Source organism: Bos javanicus, chromosome 14 (genome assembly GCF_032452875.1).
Source record: "Bos javanicus breed banteng chromosome 14, ARS-OSU_banteng_1.0, whole genome shotgun sequence".
In the NCBI taxonomy this organism is placed as follows: domain Eukaryota; kingdom Metazoa; phylum Chordata; class Mammalia; order Artiodactyla; family Bovidae; genus Bos; species Bos javanicus.
The window spans coordinates 73,222,636-73,238,043 of NC_083881.1; the positions used below are offsets into that span (position 1 = coordinate 73,222,636).

At 37.9% G+C, this 15,408-nt stretch overlaps 1 protein-coding gene and 1 pseudogene across 2 annotated transcripts in view; both read right to left on the minus strand.

Moving 5' to 3' along the window:
* Positions 1–15,408, minus strand: part of SLC26A7 (solute carrier family 26 member 7) — a 180,511-nt gene that overhangs the window by 30,180 nt on the left and 134,923 nt on the right. For both annotated transcript variants that reach the window (XM_061439400.1, XM_061439399.1), the window contains exons 14-15: positions 9,958–10,095; positions 3,632–3,677 (exon numbers count right to left, since the gene is read on the minus strand). In XM_061439400.1, coding sequence (XP_061295384.1) covers positions 3,632–3,677; positions 9,958–10,095 — 184 coding nt within the window. The remainder of the gene's footprint in view (positions 1–3,631; positions 3,678–9,957; positions 10,096–15,408) is intronic.
* Positions 10,108–15,407, minus strand: LOC133260733 (serine/threonine-protein phosphatase PP1-gamma catalytic subunit A-like; annotated as a pseudogene).

The following is a 15,408-nucleotide window of genomic DNA, read 5'->3' on the forward strand; positions in this document are numbered from 1 at the left end:
CATGAATAAAACAATTTTATTAGTATATAAAGTGATATGTGATTGAGTGAGGCATGTGGTAGTCTCTCCATGTTACCAAATTTCCATTTTACAGCTGAAGGAACTGAATGCTAAGCGGCACTTCATTGTATACTTGCCTCCATGGATCTGGTTGACTTCCTTTTCTACCTAGTGAGTTTGCCAAAGAATACGTCCCTTTGACTTACTTTTCTTCTCTATTAAACCTTGAAGAAAGTGTAATATTTGGATTGGCAAACAAGTAGATGGTTCTAGAAGGGAGAATATGAATAAAGAATTTAAATCCAGGTTCACTGGGACAACCCAGAGGGATGGGATGGGGAAAGAGGTGGGAGGGCGGTTTGGGAAGGGGGGACCCATGTACACCCATGGCTGATTTATGTCAATGTATGGCAAAAACCACCACAATATTGTAAAGTAATTAACCTCCAATTAAAATAAATAAAATTTTTTTAAAGAATTAGATCCAAGAATGATTAAATTAGGTGTAGGAGCCATGAAAACTGATTCATCTGACTGGTATAGAGAACTTGTGCAATGTGTAGTAAAAGGGAAATCAGTTTAAGAAGATACGGAAGGGTTTTAGGTATCAGACTGAGGACTGGGCACTTGATGCTCTGAAGAGATCACTAATGCATAAGAAGTTTTTTGTTTTCTTTTAGGATTAGTCTGTCATCACAGAATGGAATAAAGCTAGGATGGCAACTGCATCTCAGCTTGTGTGTCAGTTCAGTTCAGTCCAGTTGCTCAGCCACGTCAGGCTCTTTGCGACCCCATAGACTGCAGCATGACAGGCTTCCCTGTTCATCCCCAACTCCCAGTCAACACCAGCCATTTGTAAGAGCTTATTACAGCTCCCTGTTTAGAAGATTCTCAGGTTACTTTGGCTCATAGGAGGAAGTGCCTTGATAATTAATTTTATCTTCTGTAATCACAGGAAACTGGATGTTCTCTACTTATGGAGTAAGACCAAGACTGTCTCATAGCAGAAAAAAAATAGGAAAGTCATACTAATCCATCTTGAATACGGTTAAGGACAAAATCAGAGTAACAGAAGTGAAAATGTAAACACAACAAAACCAAGAATTATAGGTTTTACTATTTAAACTTTGAGAGGAAATCAAGAACATGAGCAATAAAAGAAACCTGAGCATTTAAAGCACAGGGAAGTGACAGCTGGATGCTGTTCCTGAACAAGAGAGAGAGGTAGGGGAACTCAGGATACTCTGGAGTGTCAGAAGAGAGAGAAGGAGGATACCAGGAAAACATTCTAGTCAACCAGTCCTAACTACTATAAAAGGGTAACTGGGTACCAAAGGTTTCCCAGGGACACAGCAAGGGTGACCATGTCGATCAGCTATTGCTCTCTGCAAAGTGGGCCTGATCTAGGGATGCAGAGGTGAGAATGCCCTTGTAAACTTTTCAGGCTAGCAGAAGAGAAAGACTTGCAAAAAACAACCATTAAATGAGTGCAATACCAGGATCATATAAGGATCCTTTCAGAGCACAAAGCAGAAGAAAGTGAATTTGTCATGAGAAATCAGAAAAGACCAGAGAAGCTAGCATCTGACTGCTATCCTGTTGATGCGGGCCATGGGATTAATTTGTACATTTATATGATATTTATTTTATCCTATTCTATATTTATACATTTATTTAGAGTACTTTAAAGTAATATGACAGATACTATAATATATATTTATATATAAATGTTCCACATGTTCTTTTATCCACTGTACTTCTAAAAAGTATTAATTTTCCTGCATTTGGGAGGATTATAAACAGTTACTATGAACAATCTTGTATATGTTTCCAGGTGCAGATATTAAGAGGCTCCTTTACTACTGTCTTTAGAAGAGCCAAAATCAGTATGTCAGCTTTTCCTGCTTTCTTTTTTTTAAGCTTATATAATAGAATTTGAATTTTATGTTTTCCTTTGCCTTTTCATTTTGGCCCAGTTACATTTATGACTCATCTAGTTTTCATTATTGTATATGTGTACCATATAATAAATATATCAACTAAAAATTCAAATGTATAAATATTCCATACTTATACATACCAGCTAACTTTTTTTTTTTTATATGAACTGTTTCCAGGTTTGGATAGTTAAAAACAATACTGTTTGAACATTCTTGTTAATGTAACTTGTTAAAATGTAAACTGGGTGTGGAACTGCCGGTTTGTGTATCTCGTGTATCTTCAACTTTATATGATATTACCAAACTGTTTTCCAAGGTAGTTTCTACAGTTTACTCTCCCACCATTGCAAAAGACTTTTTGTTGCTCTATATCCTCACCAATACTTGGTACTGTCAGATTTTAAAAAACTATCAATCACATATATTGTGTTATTTATTGCAAAGTTAATCTATATTTCCTCAAGTATTATGAATAACATCGGTGAGTTTAAGTAAGCATATCTGCATATGCTCATTAGTAAATTTGAAAATGTCTTTTTTTGTGGAATGCCTGTTCATATCTCTTGTGCAGTTTTCTAACAGGTCATCTGCCATTTTTACTCCTTCATATGTTAGGGAGTACAATTCTTTCTCCTTTTTATAAATTACGTCTATCTTCTTTTACTCTGGCTTATCTTTTCATGCTTCATATGATGACATTTGGTAAACAAAACTCTTCATAACCTAGTGAAGTTTAAGGATAATGTTTAACATTTCTTGTACATATTCTCCTATATTTTCTTTTAAATTTATAGTTTGTCTACCACTCTTAGGACTTTGAGCTGGTACTGACTTGGGGGATGGGATGGGATGGGATAGGATGAAGGTCTAATTCCATTTATCATGGGTGTGTGATTGTCTCATCATTGTATATTAATGACAGTCTTTTGCTCACTGCTCTGCAGTGCCACATTTGTCACAAGTAAAACACCAATATACGTGAGCTTTTCCTCACTTTTGTGTTCTCTGCTCTGTCCTGTTGACCTGTTCATTTATCTCTGAACCAGTAGCACACTGCACTGATTATTAGGGCTTTATAATACATTTATATATACATAAGTATTAATTGATCAAGGGACTTGTTCATATAGTTCAACAGCTGTGCCTATTCTTGGCCATTTGAGTTTTGTACAAAATTTAGAATGATTTTATCAACTGCCATTAAAACGTCCTATCAGAATTTTAATTGTGACTCAGTTTATATCTATAACAAAATTTGAGAATTGACATCTTTTCAACGTTGTGTATTCTGATCGATGGACATTGTATTTCCTTCCATTTAAAAAAATACCATTAATTTAAGTGTTTCAGGTATTCGTAATGCCTCATAATAAATTTTTATACTTTCATCCTTTGTAGGCTGACACATCTGAACTTAATCTCTAAAATAAGTTAGGAGTGTGAGGAGGAAGACAAAGAAGAGAAGGAGGAATGGGGAGGACAGAGTAGGAGCAGAGGAGAGGAAGAGGAAGGGAGGGAAACAGCCAAGTGGACAGAACAGGCGAGAAGCAGGGAGGAAAGTGGAGGCAGAAGCAGACAAGGAGGAGAGAGGAAGGGGAACAGAGGCAGGAGGCCGCAAGGAGAAGGCAAAGGTTTCATCTTCTGTTCTGTAGTCAAGTCAGAACTCTTAGATGTCCTGTACGCTAACTCACCATTGCAAACGCCACTCAGAGAACTGACCAATGTGCTTTGTTCATACTGAAATAAAAATACATAAGAAGGTGAATAACATTATAAAAACTCATTTCTGTCCCTAAAAAAGAACATCATTCTTTTCTCCACAATAACAACAACAAAAAAAATAGTCTCCAATAATTATTTTCTCTAGCTTTTTTTTCAGAATGATAAATACAACAAACGGAAATAATAAGTTAGCTCTAAGTTTATGTTAGCTCAGTTGATAATTTATCAAGTCAGACTCTCTTTTTCAGAACATTTTCTGCAAGATTGTTTTGATGTTTTTTCATCAGGAAGTGAACATTTACATGTGTTTTTCATGTATGTATCCAATCAGAAATTAACCTCATTAACACAGCACTCAAAGAGAGAGCCACCAAATGTGTATTTCATATTTTACAAAAGTCAGCTATTCATTTAGTATGAGGTCCATGCATGTTGCTATAAATGGCATTATTGTAATTTTTATGGCTGAGTAATATGAAGTAAGCCAGACAGAGAAAGATAAATATCATATAATATCACTTACACGGGGAATCCAATCAAAAAAATGATAGAAAGGAACTTACATACAAAACAGAAACAGACTCACAGACATAGAAAACAAATTTACAGTTACCAATGGGAAAAGGGTGGGGAGGGATAAATCAGGAGTTTGCAATTAACAAACACACACTCAGTTCAGTTCAGTTCAGTCGCTCACACACTACTATATATAAAATAGATAAGTGACAAGGACATACTGCATAGCACTGGGAACTGTACTCAATGTTTTGCAATAACTTATAAGGGAAAAGAATCAGGAAAAAAAGATGTATATGTAACTGAATCACTATGCTGTACACCTGAAACTAACAAACCATTGTAAATAAACTATACTTCAATAAAAATAAATAATTTTAAAAAAAATTAGCTGTTCACCTGAAGCTTCATGAAAATGTCCAAGAAAAAAATTCCAGTTTATGGAAATGCTGGAGAATGAAAATTACTTTATATCCTACAATTAAATTTTTTTGAAATTAAAAATAATTGATGCCTTTAAAATGAAAACATGCTATATATTTCTCAAAAATGTCTTATTGTTATTACTGTTCATGACGATAGCAATTGTTATTACTTGAGTACTTACTGTATACTAAGAACTTTACATTAATCATTTAATTCTCAGAATAATCCTATGAAGTTACTGACATCATTTTCCATACGAAAGTCAGAAAAATTTTAAATGTGGAAGACTTCTAATGATGGAAATGGTTAAACAATTTGACCAAAGTCATAAAGCTAGCAGGAATTGAGTTAAAACCTAAGTTCATGTCTTTCAACGCTGTACCTCTTGCTCCAAACTGCTACATTATACTACTTTCCCATTAAATCAGTTTTCATCTTGGAGGGTGACCATAGAATATTAATTTCTCTTCTTAATACCCACTGTGTGTGCGTGTGTTAGTCGCTCAGTCATGTCCAACTCTTTGCGACCCCATGGACTGTAGCCCACCAGGCTCCTCTGTCCATGGGGTTCTCCAGGCAACAATACTTGAGTGGGTTGCAATGCCCTTCTCCAAGGGATCTTCCCAACCCAGGGATCAAACCCTATCCAGGGATCGAACCCGTGTCTCTTAGGTCTCCTGCACTGGCAGGCGTGTTCTTTACTACTAGCGCTACCCGGGAAGCCGCTGGTACTGCACCCAGTGGCACAGCTTATATATTTTAAGTCTGATTCTGACAGTTACCAAATAATTTTCCCCAGGTTATTTTACATTTCTAAGTCTCAATCTTTTTTTCTTTTTGTAACATTCAGATAAAGTCAGTTACATCATGGGGCTGACGACAAGTACCCAGGTAAAGAGACAAGCCCCTGAAACACAGCCAATGAGTGTGAGTTTCCTTTTTCTCCTCTTAAAAATGCCTTGTCTGAAACCTCTTCTGCAGAAGAATTTCAAATTATTTATACAAATACTCCACCCTCAAGAAGGTGGAGCATGACTTCACATTCCCTAAATACAAACTGCACACAGTGACTCGCTTTCGAAGAGCACAGCATGCAAAAGGGGAGATAAAGTAATTTTATAGGGGAGAAACCTGACAAATACTACTTCATCCAGAAGATCAAGATTAATATCTACAGTGAGAAATAGTGCTGATATTATGTACCCTTGATACAAATGTGATGAAAATGGCACTTCACCTCTATAGTTTTCTTCCTAAAAAAACCCCATATTCCCAGTGCTATCACAAGAAAAATAAGACATAATTCCAACAGAGGGGCATTCTACAAAATATCTGACCAGTACTACTCAAAATTGTCAAGACCATTCAATAAAGGGAAAGCCTAAGAAACTGTCACAGTCACGAGGAGACTAAGGAGACAAGACAACTAAATGTAACGTGATATACCAGATGGAATTCTAGAACAGAGAAAGGGTATCAGGTAGAACTAAGTAAATCTAAATAAAGCATGTGTGCTAACTCGCTTCAGTCCTGTCCGACTCTACGCCACCCTATGGACCATAGCTCGCCAGGCTCCTCTGTCCATGGGATTCTCCAGGCAAGAATACTGGAGTGGGTTGTCATGCTCTCCTCCAGGGGATCTTCCTGACCCAAAGATCGAACCCACATCTCTTAAGTCTCCTGCACTGGTAGATGGGTTCTTTACCACTAGCACCACCTGAGAAGCCCAGATAAAGCACGGACTTTTCTTAATGATAATGTATCCATATTGGCTGATTGATTATAATAAATATGTCACACTAATGCAAGATGTTAATAATAGAGGAAACTGTAATGTGGGGTATATATAGGGACTCTCTCTATATATAGGAACTCTCTATACTAACTACTCAATTTTTCTGTAAATCTAAAACACTGTTTCAAAAACAAAGTCTAGTTTTGAAAAACACCTTGCCTGAGCAAAAGAAAATTTTAGATAAATGGTAGATTGAAACTTCTCTTGCAAGGTGAGAGCACAAAATAGTAATGAATAGTGAATACCTGTAGCTCTATATAATAATAAGCACAAATCCATCAAACACTAGCAGCCTGAGATCCTTCTAAGCTTCTGTATTCAGGGAGATATTTAATGGTGATATAGAGGCTCAGTGGTAAAGAATCCGCCTGCCAGTGCAAGAGACACAAGACACGCGGGTTCAATCCTGGGTCGAAAAGAACCCCTGGAGTAGGAAATGGCATCCTGCTCCAGTATTCTTGCCTGGGAAAACCTGTGGACAGAGGAGCCTGGTAGGCTACAGTCCATGGGGTCTCAAAGAGTTGGACACAACTGAGCATATAGGAAGTATAGCAATATAAAAGTATATCATTATATAACCTAACAGAGGATCCTTTTTCAATTCGTGTTTTGAATGGGATGTGAATCTTCCTGATCTGGAGTGTTTTAAATGTCCTTCCATCACCACCATCTGTTGAAAACACAGCTGTCAGAGAAGACAAAATCGAGGCCCTGGCAGAGCACTCCAGTTGAAGGCACAACTGTGGACTGTTATGTGCAGCCTGATAAAGGGAAGCAAAGCTGCAGCAGCGATTAATGGCTGCAGACATCTCCCTCTTAAGATGGAACTTGGAGTAAGTGCATAGTCCTCAAGACAAGTAGATGTCCTTGACAGCGTCTGACAAGAATAATACGAAATGCCCCAAAGAGCACTCAAGCTCAAGACTATCCTTTTAACCATTCCAAATAAAGGTTTATCCCAGGTTCCTCTGAGAGCAGGGCTTCCAGATTGCCATCTGAATCCTTGGTGTTCCTTTAAAACTCACAACATACAAATATACATACAATATTTGCATCATTATCATTATAGTGGAACACAGTTTCAACAAATTCTTCCTCACCATCATAAGTTCTGAGTTGAAGAATCCTTTTGAGTGCCTTCATCTACTAATAACCTAAATTCAATGAACCTTGTTTGATTTTTAGACTCAATTTTCTGAAATCCCAAGTGGGTAAAATCATTTATGTGGAAACTTCTCACAAAAGACTGTGTTAGTGAGATTTGTTTCTAAGGTAACAATATACTAAAGGTAAACACATGTCATTTTGCAATTTCTGAAAACAGGTTGGAGCAACCTTAATCTTGCAGGAAAATAAGGAAGAGACTATCAACTATTGATAAATAACTAGTAATAAGAATTGCCATGTCAGTTACTCTACTAGCAATGATAAAGCCCACAATTTAGTATATTATTTCAAGAAGTAAGTTTACATTTTGGAAAAACAAGACCACAAACTTCTTGTAATTAATTAGTTAATTGTAGTTAATTAGGTTACATGAAGCTCTAGACAGATTTTCCCATAATGCTGTTATACATGGTGGTTATGAGCTTAAAGTCAGCCACAAGAACATACCTGTCTCATATACAGGTCTAGAATGGCTTTGTGATAAAAAACAGGCCTAATATATTAATACAACTTGAACAATTAGGTATATATCTCCCCCTTTAGCATAAGAGCAAGTTCTTTTCAACCCAAAATCACAGGTGGTGGCTCCTAATATTCTGATGAAAGTGACATCTAAAAGAGCTCAGTGAGTGGTAAGAAGGACTGGAGATACACAGGCAGGGCCAGTTTTGTGGGCTAGAGTTCTGTGCAGTCACATAAGACCTCAAGCTTAGAAGGGTCTCTCATTTTAATTAATGCTATGTTGACACCATTTTGAAATTCCTAACAACTGTTGAACAAAGAACTTCACACTTTCATTGTGAACTGTGCCCAGCAAATTTCATATCTGATCTTATATCTAGAGTCTCTGTAGTGTGGATCAGCATGAGGCCCAGGGGTAGACACATAAAGCTTCAGAGACAGGAATGTGGAGTTAGTTCCTGAGATACCAGAAATGGGAGGACCAGGGTCTCCTATGCATCTGACTGACAGAGATAGTATATGCTCAAGGATACAAGAGAAAGAAGAGAACTTTGTGATCTACAACAGTCAAGAAACTCTTCATTGAGAGGATATTATTTGCACTCAGTCAAACTAGTAATACTAGCTAAGATTTTAGAGTATTAAGTAGGCCAGGAACTATCTAACTTCTTTGTATATATTAACTTATTTTATTGTTGATAGTACTGATTAGGAAACTTAAATAGAAAAGATTAAATACTTTGGTTAAGGTCTAATACTTTGGCCACCTGATGCGAAGAGCTGACTCATTTGAGAAGACCCTAATGCTGGGAAAGATTGAGGGCAGGAGGAGAAGGGGCGACAGAGGATGAGATGGTTGGATGGCATCACCAACTCAATGGAGATGAGTCTGAGTAAACTCCGGGAGTTGGTGATGGACAGGGAGGCCTGGCGTGCTGCAGTTCATGGGGTCACAAAGAGTCAGAGACAACTGAGCAACTGAACTGAACTGAAGGTCTAATAGCTTTTAAGTAGCTTACCCAGGCAGTTTAGCTCCAAAGTCCACGCTCTTAACATTGCAGAGGCCTTAAAGATTCAAATGATTACGCATAGCTCTTTCTCATGCACATTTTATTTGTTATCTCTATTAACTGAGATAATTTGTGGAGATAAAAAATGATGGCAATTTAAGACAATGTTATCATAATGAGGCCCACAGTTTATACCTCTTTGAGTCATCTACTATATTCTCTTTTGGAGGTAGACCTAACTCTTCTTTCTCTTGGTAAAAATATCCTTTAAGTGAATTGTCTTATTTATTCCTCCCAGGGTTATAGCACCTAGTACATAGGCTTCCCTGATAGCTCAGCTAGTAAAGAATCTGCCTGAAATGTGGGAGACGTGGGTTCGATCCCTGGGTTGGGAAGGTCCCCTGGAGGTGGGCATGGCAACCCACACCAGTATTCTTGCCTACAGAAGTCCATGGACAGAGGACCCTGGGGTCACAAAGAGTCAGACACAACTGAGCGACTAAGCACAGAATAGCACAACACACATGTCCTTTAGACATTTGCTGAATTAATGAGTAAATGAACAAATGAATGAACAAGAGTGATTACCTAAAGACTAACTACAAACCAAATAAAAATTATAACATAATATAAGATTTTACTGAGGGAAGAGGCCTCTAAACATTTTTATAATGTATTATATATACATGATTCCTTTTTGGGGTATCAAGATATAGGATTACCTGTAGCATAATATAATCAAAAGAGTTGACCTTACCTTTCTGATTTCATCAAGTGGTTGGTTTCCAGTATTTTCTTTTTGGGTAATATTCATTATATCATTATGGAACTTCTTTGCATTCAGAAAAACAAGTGGGTTGTTTATTGAGATAATTTTGGATTACCTGTAGCATAATATAATCAAAAGAGTTGACCTTACCTTTCTGATTTCATCAAGTGGTTGGTTTCCAATATTTTCTTTTTGGATTATGTTCATTATATCATTATGGAACTTCTTTGCATTCAGAAAAACAAGCGGGTTGTTTATTGAGATAATTTTCACCTGCTGCAGGGTTTCCTTTTAGAGGAAACAAATGAATAGATTCAGAGTTCTGAATGAAATAAATCCTACAATGAATTGAAACCCTGTAAGTACAAATGTCACTCAATCATGATTGACAATTTCTTTGCTGATGTTTTCATTATTAAAAAATTTTGGAGGATTAAATATACTACCATACGTCTCAAGGAAAATATGTACTTCTTTACTAAGAAACATTAGCAACCATTAGATAAGTCTGTAGACTTTCAGAAAATACCCCTTATTCCTACTGAGTTTTGGGGAGGCAAAAGACTATCAAAAGAGTATCAGAAAGACTTATCCTCCTAAAAGTACCTCTTCCACTCAATCCAGATATTTAAAATTCCTTTACCTAGCCATCCCGTAGCTTTTAAAATGAAAATATGGCCTGGAAGGTCAACTGTCAATCATTTACCTCATATTGATGTAGCCTTCCTTTGCCTGGAAGTCACCTTACAAGTGACTGATAGTTCTAATTGGGAGAAAGAAACCAACAGGTATTATCAGGAAGGTAATTTCACTTTGGGCAGGCCTAGATTATGGATTGCCAGGATGTAGACAAGACATGAAGAAATGGAGAAGGAAAAATTTCAATACAAAATTTGTCTGCTGCAGCCATTTGCCCAGGTCTTCCTGGCAATACCATCTTTGCCATGACCTTGGGCTTCCCTGGTGTCTCAGATGGTAAAGAATCCACTTGCAATGCAGGTGATCTGGGTTCAGTCCCTGGGTTGGGAAGATCCCTTGGAGGAGGGCATGGCAAACCACTCCAGTATTCTTGCCTGGAGAATCCCCATGGACAGAGGAACCTGGCGGGCTACAGTCCATGGGGTCACAAAGAGTCAGACACGACTGAGCGACTAAGCACAGCACAGCACCCTGACCTTTGGAGCACCGGTCTATCTTAGAAACTGAGAGAAATGGGAGCTCTATGAAATGATAATTCCTTACCAACTAAATAAAGCTGATTTATTTACAGACACATACAGACAAGAGAGAGAAAGATAGGAAAATAACAGATAATGTGAATTTGGATTATTCATTTAACCTCTCTTAGCTTCCTTGTTTTTTAAAGTAGGTAATTTTTTTTAACAAGTTCATCATTAAATAATTCTGAATTCATTTTTCCCACATGGTATTGTACATGGTCATCTGGTGAAACTGCATTCCCTTTTTTAAAACAGATATTAGTTTTAAAAAGTCATAGATACTGTGAGTTCTGTAGAAACTGGTGGATAGTAAGTTAGTTGCTTTGTTTTGACTTACAAGCTTCAACTTCATCACAGAATAAAGAATGTAGGCCAAAGAAAGCATAATCAGTCACACATATAGAACAGTATTGTTTTTATAATTTTGAAGCTTTCTGAATGGACAGGTTCAGTCCTGATGTAATTGTAAAAAGATTACTTAATGAATAGACTGAAAATACTACAAAATGTTATTAACTTTAATCATTAGTAGTGTAAACAGGCCTATGTTATTAATTGCTATTCAAACTTAAAAACCTATTTTTGAATCCCCAAGAAGGCAGCAGGGATACACAATCATGTCACCTTGTACTAAGGAGAGTGTCCATATATATTTCGACAGAATCTTTGGTTTTAGGAAAGAATCACAAACATTTAAAATAATGGCTTTAATTGTCATTTAAGTGTATCACAGGGGAAAGTGTACTTTAATTAAATATACATACAAGTGATGCTGGCAAGGTTGAAAGTTATTCTTAATTTTGATAACTCTAAAAACTAGTTTGTACATGACAAGACAAGAAAAAGAGCAATTTCTTTGAAGCAAGCAAACAAAAGGTTCACAGTGTTTTGTATCCAACAGTATGCGTTTTACGACAATAACATGCACACACTGAGCATCCTAGATCTCTCTTTATATCCTAAAGAAAATGGGTATTTACATTATTCATGAGCTGTACCAAATTTAAAGAAAGCTCAATTGTACACTCATCCCTTAGTCAGGATAAACTGCCCTGGGGTATACAGCTTTAGCACTACCATTAAAATTGTTTGCAAAAGGAACAGAGAACTCAACAAAATAACACATCTTTCCTTGACAGTGGGGAATCTTTTATTTGCTGTTAAAATCAACAAATACTACTGATAAAGTAAAAACTGGAACAGGGCCCACAAACCTTATTTAAGTACGCTGACCTATACACATTACAGCTTTAAAAATAAAAGCTATATATGTTACAAGCCCCGACTAGGCAGTGTCAAAATGACATTTATTGCTTTGCTTGCTTTGTGATCATAGCCCTTGGAGGTATTTCATGTCTCGGGGCACTTGACTTCTTTTTCTCTGCAGGCTGTAAAATCTGAAGAGAACACATTAGAGTCTCATCCACACTCATCATGGCACTGGCTTTGTCAAGTTCTCCACAATAACTGAATGCAGAAAACAGAGTGACCAACTGTCTGCAGAAAACGTCTATGCATTGTCAGCCACCCGATGGGCTCCACATACAAGATCCAAATCACGCTTATGGAGAAATTTGCAACCACTTCCGCACCAAGTGCAAAGCACGACCCCCTGTCATTTTCAAACCCCAGCCAAAAACATCCTTATCTGGGTCAGACCACAAAAGATCACAAAGACAATCTTGATCTGGGTCACCGATTGGCTGCATAATTCACCAAATCCACTCCATAGATTGGAGATCTGGTGATAAACCTCCGTGACAGCAGAATATTTTCTCATCCAGGATGACTACTATCCATAAACAGGTAAAGTAGTCTGTGAAAGTTTTCCCTACTTTAATGTTATATCTTCTTTTAATTCATCATAAAATCCCTAAATTCTACTAATACCGTCACATTCATGGTTTCCTCCGAGAAGAAAACAATCTAGAGATATTTGATTTTGTAAGCCAGTAAGAGGCAGAGAGTGTCCAATGACTGCTTTCCCTTGTTCACATAGTCCCCAAGAAACAAGTAATTGCTTTTGGAGGGAAACCACTGTACTCAGAAAGTCACAGCAAATCATATAGGATTGCCCACGGATATCACCTCATATTTTGAACGGTGTAGGACAGTAGGCTGACTGAGAAAGCTCTCTCAGGACTTTAACAATCACAGTCCTCTGATTTCCTGCCCCTGTAGCTGGACGTTCTCGCCAGGCTTGGACCCTCTCGCTTGGAGCAGCCATTGGATGATGCTGTCAGTGATGTTCATCCAGATCCTCCATCGCCTTCCGATGCCCGCCCTCCCGCAGCAGCACTACCGCTGGCTCCGCCGGGATCCTCACTTCCTTTCCTGTCCCAGCAGCGCAGAGACAGTGCTGCAGCCTTGCAGAAACCACAGCCGCCCCCCCATCACCCCCAACGGCTCTGCTCGTTGCCTCCTCCTCTTTCCCCTACTGGAATCATGAGAGCTAAAGCAGGTACATTTTTAAACCGGATAATCTCAAAAAGTTTCTATAGCCACACAACTGTTTAAGCTCTAGAAAGTGAGGAGATTTGCCACAACTAAACAATTCAAGAAAATAAAAACCTTTATGTTACCCAAGGAACTTTTAATAAAGAGGAAATCTCTTACAAGACAAAATCAAACATTCGGCCTGTGGTGTTTAGTTATGACAAAGCCCCTGCATCTTAGATTGTCTCGTTAATCTCACCATATGATTGCACCAGTATGTTTTGAGTTAGTATGCTTTTTAAAGATAGGCATTTATTAAAGAATGGAGTTGGGCCAGAAAAGAAATTCTCAATAGAGCTGAAGTCCCTGAGTGGAAAGAGACCTTCCAGATTCTTTCACCTAAAGAAGGAGAGGGAGAGGGACAGACTCTTAACTGCTTCAAAGCTAAGAATGTCAAGGCTATGGTACACAGCTGCATGTGTGGGGTGGATACACAGAGGCCTGAGTCAGTCTGGGACTTGGCACCTGAAAATTTTAAAGGAAGAAAAAAAAGGGACAGGAAAGAAAGAAAGGTAACATTGGTGGAAAACTTGAGTCTGGGGCACCTTCAAAGTCTTTGAACTCTGATAGCTTTCTATGAAGCAAATCTTTCCATACTTGTTAAAAACACAAGCCATTTCTCTGGGGGTCAGAGAAGGGCTCCTGTTGCTTACTTTTTACTTCCAGTCTACTCAGAAATACCCTGACACTGATCCTTCTGGTAGGAGTTTAGTTCTGTCTGTTCTGAGGACAATCGTGAGGTATTAAAACAAGTAAAAATGAAAAATAAAGATAAAAAAGGTTAGTCAAACATCACAAAGCAGTTTCAAAGTAAGGCCAATTTTTTTAACTGACAAGAATCTCAGTCAACATTTTCTTTCTTCACCTTAAACTTGTGTCGTCCTCCAGAACAAGAAGCTGGAATTCAAGCGCGACTGGCCTGCCTAGACATGGACTGCACGCGTGCCTGCCAAATCACTTCAGTCGTGTCTGACTCGGTGCAACCCTATGGGCTGTAGCCAGCCAGGCTCCTCTGTCCATGGGATTCCTCAGGGAAGAATACTGGATTGGGTTGCCATGCCCTCCTCCAGGGAATCTCAGACCCAGGGATCGAACCTGCGTCTCTTACGTCTCCTGTCTGGGCAGGCGAGTTCTTTACCACTAGCGCCACCTGAGGGTGGGATAATTTATATAAGTTATTTCCTTAAAAAGGTGTCCACTGTGCAAGAAACCAAGCCTAGAGTCATTAATTACACTCTGCTGATAATAAGATTCATTGACTGTGTTAACAAATACCATGATCCCACTTTTCTTTATTCCCTTTCCCATTCCCCATCTTCTGCCATCATTTAATTTGGAATAAACTATTAGTTTAGTTTGACTGTTATATGTCAAACTAAACTAATAGTTGGGACTTCCCTATAGCTCAGATGGTAAAGAATCTGCCTGCAATGCAGGAGACCCCTGGGTCAGGAAAATCACCTGGAGAAGGAAATTTCAAACCACTCCAGTATTCTCGGAGAATTCCATGGACAGAGGAGTCTGGTGGGCTATAGTCCATGAGGTCGCAAAGAGTCAGACACGACTAAGTGATACACACACAAACTAACAGACACATCAAATGGAAAACAGGTTTCCAAATACCCCAACTAATCTGGACCATGATTCTACTGTATTTTTATGTGCCATGTTATTCTCTTATTTGAATGCTGATACAAGATTTCTGTTATTGTTCTACTGATTTGTTGCATGTTGACTGCCATATATGTAGTGGTCAGATATACTTTTAAAAGTTCAAACTAATCAAAAACAGAATTATCATTGTAAAATTAGTAACTTATCTGCTTCTTATACCTTGAAACTATCTGACCTACAAAAATTATTAATTACACAAAGGAAAAGGAAA